This window comes from Notothenia rossii, assembly GCF_949606895.1.
Source record: "Notothenia rossii genome assembly, chromosome: 11".
In the NCBI taxonomy this organism is placed as follows: domain Eukaryota; kingdom Metazoa; phylum Chordata; class Actinopteri; order Perciformes; family Nototheniidae; genus Notothenia; species Notothenia rossii.
Genome location: NC_136910.1, coordinates 20,053,065 through 20,058,926, shown reverse-complemented (window position 1 = coordinate 20,058,926; position 5,862 = coordinate 20,053,065). Strand labels below are relative to the sequence as shown.

General features: G+C 41.7%; 2 protein-coding genes across 2 annotated transcripts; both read left to right on the top strand.

The window, feature by feature from the left end:
- Nucleotides 1-1,083: 1,083 nt before the first annotated feature.
- LOC307023508 (E3 SUMO-protein ligase ZBED1-like) lies at nucleotides 1,084-4,039 on the top strand. Its single transcript, XM_079656803.1, has 2 exons — nucleotides 1,084-1,922; nucleotides 2,067-4,039. Exons 1-2 carry the CDS (start codon nucleotides 1,316-1,318, stop codon nucleotides 2,591-2,593), a joined length of 1,134 nt encoding a protein of 377 aa, XP_079512929.1. The 5' UTR covers nucleotides 1,084-1,315; the 3' UTR covers nucleotides 2,594-4,039.
- A 325-nt stretch (nucleotides 4,040-4,364) lies between these two features.
- On the top strand, nucleotides 4,365-5,300 carry LOC307025063 (E3 SUMO-protein ligase ZBED1-like). Its single transcript, XM_079659648.1, has 2 exons — nucleotides 4,365-4,577; nucleotides 4,725-5,300. The coding sequence occupies exons 1-2, from the start codon at nucleotides 4,473-4,475 to the stop codon at nucleotides 5,196-5,198; spliced, it is 579 nt and encodes a 192-aa protein (XP_079515774.1). The 5' UTR covers nucleotides 4,365-4,472; the 3' UTR covers nucleotides 5,199-5,300.
- Nucleotides 5,301-5,862: the final 562 nt, after the last annotated feature.

Sequence of the window (5,862 nt, the reverse complement as noted above, 5' to 3'; positions counted from 1 at the left end):
TTAGGAATATGAGAATGTCCACATTTCCAGGTATTTATAAACTGGGATGTTTGGGCATTTACAATATCCCCTGCTCTGGAAAAAACTCTCTCGCTTGGTACTGATGTTGCTGGGACACCAGTGGTCGCGTTAACCGAATATTTTATTTAACAATGACGGAAAAATCTGAAAGCAGTCTGTCATTTTGACAGATTAGAACAAACTCGGAACAGCGCCAACGTTTCCCCGCATCCAGGCTCATGTGTTATGCCGGGTTATGCATGCCCTCCAAAAGGAAATTATATAGTTTCCAAACCGTACTTTGCCGCACAGATCAATACATGTCTGGGAGGTTTTGCTTTACGCTGTGCGCGTCCCGCGAGGTGCATGCACACACGGCATAACACCGCCCCCCCCCCCGTTGACAGTTCACGAGCATGCTCTATCGTGAACTGTTCAGACCCGACGGGTAATAAGGGATGATGACGGATATTTTACAATCCTTTCTGTCAAAATGACGGACAGCGAAAAGGTTTATTGACATGGCGAGATATAAATATATGGTTGGTACATGTCTCTAGGTGTGTAAATGTGGCCCTGTAGATACGATGTCCTTTTGTGTTATCTGTTGTTTTATTTTCATGTGGTAACCTACTTGCTGCCATGTTGGACAGGTCTCTATTGAAAAAGAGATCGATGATCTCAATGGGACCACCTGGTTAAATAAAGGTTTAAAAAAAAAAAGTGTTTACATTTTTTATTTTTTTTATTTAAAAATCGCGGTAGATTTTGTCAGTCTCACGACGGTATTGGGAAGTCTATTTACCGCGATACCGCGATATTCGGTATATCGTTACATCCCTAATAAACATACATACTGTAGGCCTATGTTAAATGGATATACCCGCCTTCTTTCATTTATATTTCCATTCCCACAACAATATACATAAAGAAATGGCATATTTTGGACATAGTTCGAATGGTGATTAATCATGATTAATTAATTTTTAAGCTGTGATTAATCTGATTAAAAATGTTAATCGTTTGACAGCCCTAATATTAATATACATATATATATATATTAGTGCTGCGTTAACGTGAGACTCTTGTCGGCGATAAAAAAAAATATCGCCGTTAATCTATTCTCAAAGTTGGGTTGGGAGCTGGGTCTATACTACGCAAGCTATGATGACTTTCACCTTGATAATTTAGCGCGGATGTATACCTAGCCGAATTGCACTGTAGGGGGCGAGATCGAGTCTTTGACCTGTGTTTCTTCTACTGTCTATGGATCTGACCCCGGTCAAATCAGCCACATTAAACGTGACATGCTAACATGGATACAGCAGGTATGAAGCCGCCGGGTTTGCTTCAGGGGAAATTTATTTTTAAGAAGCTTCCCGATGGAAACCTCGACAAAAATAAGGTTGTTTGCACCTTGTGCAATGCGGAATTAGTTTACTGTAGGAGTTCATCCAGTCTCAAGTACCACCTAAACGCAAAGCATCCCTTAGCTAATGCGGAAGATGCCGGGCCAAGCATTGATGTAGCGCGGGGGAAGACTCGTCGTCAAACAACTATGTTTGAGTGCAACCGAGGCAAGCCCGTCAGCACAGCTCTATCAGCCAAGCTAACTAGTCTCCTCGCTCAGTGGATTGCCACCAGCTGCAGGCCCATTAGCGTAGTTGAAGATGACGGGCTCGAGCTTGTTCTCCAGGCGGCCACAGGTGACCCATCTTACAAACTACCTGCGAGGCGAACTATCATGAGGAGAATACATGACCAGCACGCAGAAGAGAAAGCTACGAAAGTTGAGAAGATGGTAGAGGCGAGGTCTGTAGCACTGACTGGGGACCATTGGACGTCCGTTAACAACGACAACTACCTCGGCGTTACAGTACACCTCATCGATGCTAGCTGGGAACTTCACTCCTTCGCTTTAGGTATGCTACGTTATGTCATTTTAAATTACATAATTTAATTTCGTAGCCTTTTAATTACCACCACGTTATGTTTGCTTCTTGATAATTGCTAGTTGTTTACTACTAGTAGTGAAATTATTCTAATTTACTTTGTCTGTCCGTTAGGTGTGATGAAAACAGAGGAGCGTCACTTTGCAGAAGCGTGTGCAAGGCAGTTCCTCGACGTCGCTAATCAGTGGGGGATAACTGACAAAATAAGCACTATTGGAACAGATAGCGCTCCTAATATGGTGGCAGCAGGGAGGATACTTCCATTCGAGCACTTGCCCTGTGTTGCGCATGTTGTACAGAGAGCTATTGTAATGTCACTTCGGGAAGATGGTTTTGATGGTGCACTGGCCAAGTGCCGTAAAGTGGTCGGACATTTCAAACACAGTCCGGCCAACTCAGACGAGCTAAATGTCCAACAATCCTCCCTTGGACAAGTTAAGGAGTCACTCGTGCAAGATGTTCCAACACGTTGGAATTCCACTCTTGAGATGATAAAGCGTGTGAGGCGCAACAGAGACGCACTGCACACAACGCTGTCGCTGCAGAAGCACAACCTGGCCCTCCCAACAAATGCGGATTATGAGAAGTTGGCAAAGCTAGAGAAACTGCTGGAGCCATGCAGGTATGGTCTACAAAGATAGTGTGTTCATGAATTGGCATACAAGTTTTTAAATGTCACTTTGTATGTAAGAAACACCTGCCCTTAAATGTGTAATCTGAGTTAAATTAATCTGTCACTAATAATTTTTTGCTGTGTGTCTGTCTGTCTGTCTGTCTCATTTAATTTAATTTCAAACCTTTATTTAGACAGATTGGTCCCTTGAGATCATCGATCTCATTTACAAGGGAGACCTGCATCATTTAGTTCCACATGAAACATAAAAACAACATACAAACAACAGAGGATATCATATTTACATATTCAACATTTACAAATACCCAGAGTGTCAGAAAGCATTTCATTTAGACATGCCTTAAATACATTCAGAGAAATAAAAATGCTCAATTTCAATTTTGCCTGTAGACTGTTCCAAGCAAGTGGAGCTGCGCACATAAAAGCTGTCTTACCTAAGACAGTCCTTACTCTTGGCACATCTAACAAGACTATATCCTGTGATCGCAGACAATAACTGCTTGCAACTTTCTGCTTTATCAATGAACAGATATAATACGGGAGTTTGCCCAACATAGCTTTATAGATAAAAGTGTACCAGTGACTGAGCCTCCGTACAGTGAGTGATGGTAAACCTGCCTTGGTATACAATGTACAGTGATGAGTAAGTGCTTTACAGTTTGTGACAAATCTCAGAGCACTATGATACGCAGCATCTAGTTTGCTCAGGTAGTTGGCAGGTGCATTCATATACAGCAGATCACCATAGCACAGGTAAAAAGGTCACAGTGACTAGCCTTTTCCTGGCCTCAAGCGAGAAACAGGACTTATTCCTGAAAAAGAAACCTAGCCTAACCCTCAGTTTTTTAAGCAGGTTATTGACATGAAGTTTAAAAGAGAGACAGTCATCAAGCAAGATACCAAGGTATTTGTAACAGGCAACAACTTCAAGTTTTGTTCCTTGCGTTGATACAATATCTAAAACAGGCTCTGGTGTCTTTTTAGCTTTTGAAAAGAGCATTATCTTGGTTTTATCCATATTTAAAAGAAGCTTTAGTTCAGAGAGCTGAGTCTGAATAATGTTAAAAACAGCCTGTAATTTAACAACCGCCTCCTGAATGGAGGGACCTGCACAATACATCACGGTATCGTCCGCATAAAAATGTAAAGTAGCTTCATCCACATTTTCACCTAAACTGTTGATATATATGGAGAATAAAAGTGGACCTAAAACAGAACCTTGAGGAACACCATTAGCAATGTTTAACCACTCAGAAGACAGCCCATCAAAGTGAACACATTGGGACCTTTCATAGAGGTAGTTCACAAACCACCCCACTGCATGGCTGGATATGCCAGTACTGAGTAGCCTCTGTTTTAAGACGCGATGATCAACGGTGTCAAACGCTTTGGAAAGGTCAATAAACAGAGCTGCACAACTCTGTTTATTATCTAGCATACTAGTAATATCATTTACCACTTTCATTTTTGCAGTGATGGTGCTATGTTTCTTCCTGAAGCCTGACTGATGTTTAGACAGGATATCATTTATACATAAAAACTCCTTTACTTGTTCACTCAGAAGTCGTTCGAGTACCTTAGCCAAAACTGACAATTTAGAGATTGGCCTATAGTTATTTAAAATAGTTGCCTCCCCTCCTTTCAGTAGAGGCAGGACATAAGCAGACTTCCATACTTTAGGAATTGTATTTGTGCTGAGGGAGAGGTTAAAAAGAGAAGTAAGAGGTGGAGCAATAACAATAATAATAATAATAATAATAATCTGTCTGTCTGTCTGTCTGTCTGTCTGTCTGTCTGTCTGTAGGTACATCACTGAGCTCCTTGGTGGAGATAAGTATGTATCCTGCTCTGTGGTTCTACCTGCCCTGTGCCACCTCCAGCACGCGATGAACATCTCAGATGATGATCCTGCCTATATTGTGCGATTCAAGGCTGCCTTCATCAAGGACCTCAACCAGCGGAGGGAGAAAATAAACCTGGAATGGCTTAAGGTATGTCAGAGTGACCAGAAGATAACTACATTGTATGACCATAATAGACTGTAAAGCCAGATGAATAAGTCATGAAGAAATATGGAAGTTGGATTTGGAAAGTGACATTTTCATCAATCAATAATTATTATTTTTTATTCATCAAAGGTGGCGACTGCTCTAGATCCACGATTTAAGGACCTCAAGTGCTTGCCCAGAGCAGAGAGGGAGCCAGTGTGGGCAAAGCTAAGTGCGTTGATGAAGGGAGAAGAACCTGCTTTGCAGCCACTCAGGGAGGAGAACCCTGAGCCACCCAAGAAGAAAACAGCCCTGCTACTGATGGGATCCGACTCAGAATCAGATGAGGAGACACCAGAAGATAGTACAGTGGAGAGGTACAAGGTAGAGCCCAGTGCCAGTCTAGATCAGTGTCCACTGAAGTGGTGGTCGGAGCACACTGCTGTCTATGGTAAGATGGCCCAAATTGCCCGTAAATACTTGGGGACTCCTGCCACAACTGTCCCATGCGAGAGACTTTTTTCTTTAGCAGGCCATATTGTGCAGAAGAGGAGAGCTTGTTTGTCACCAGAAAATGTGAACAAACTGGTCTGCCTGAGTGACTGGTGGAAGAAGGAGAAATAGAGCTTTGACTGACACAAAGCTACTGACTGTAAACAGTTCATTACAACCTGTTATATAGGCCTACTGTTCAACTAAAAATAAGCAGTTAATAAAGACAAGTACATCTCATTGTCATTGATTTATTTTCATCAGCAATTATCAGAGAACAGCTTTCTCAAGCAGTTTGTGATGCATTTTGGAAACTGGAGATGAGCCCCTGGTCTAATGCACCACCTGGCTTGAGAAACCCGTTCTCAAAGACTTACTTTTAGTCATTATTTGGGTAGCACACATATTCTGAATGCCTTCGGCAGAATTCAAATGAGCCGTTTTAATCTAGATTAATCTAGATTAATTCCAAGAATACAGTGAGATTAATCTAGATTAAAAAAATTAATCTATGCCCGCCACTAATATATATATATATATACAGTGCAATAATTCTTTCATGCTAAATTAAGCTGTTGCTTGGATATCACTAGATCCTGTTACAGCGTAATATAAGTACATAACGATCGATGTGCACATTAGCATAATTACTAGCTCAGAGGTGGGAGTAAGTCCTACATGTGCAAGTCATGAGCAAGTCTCAAATCTTGACCTACAACTCAAGCAAGTCCCAAGTCACTGTGGTGAGAGTCAAGCAAGTCAAGTCAAGTCATTGCTCAGGTCAAGTCAAGTCATA

Excerpts from the sequence above, each read along its gene's own strand:
- LOC307023508 (XM_079656803.1), top strand. The coding sequence starts at position 1,316 with ATGGATACAGCAGGTATGAAGCCGCCGGGTTTGCTTCAGGGGAAATTT. Across the intron at positions 1,923-2,066 it reads ACTTCACTCCTTCGCTTTAG|GTGTGATGAAAACAGAGGAG; the intron begins GTATGCTACGTT and ends TCTGTCCGTTAG.
- LOC307025063 (XM_079659648.1), top strand. The coding sequence starts at position 4,473 with ATGAACATCTCAGATGATGATCCTGCCTATATTGTGCGATTCAAGGCT. Across the intron at positions 4,578-4,724 it reads TAAACCTGGAATGGCTTAAG|GTGGCGACTGCTCTAGATCC; the intron begins GTATGTCAGAGT and ends TATTCATCAAAG.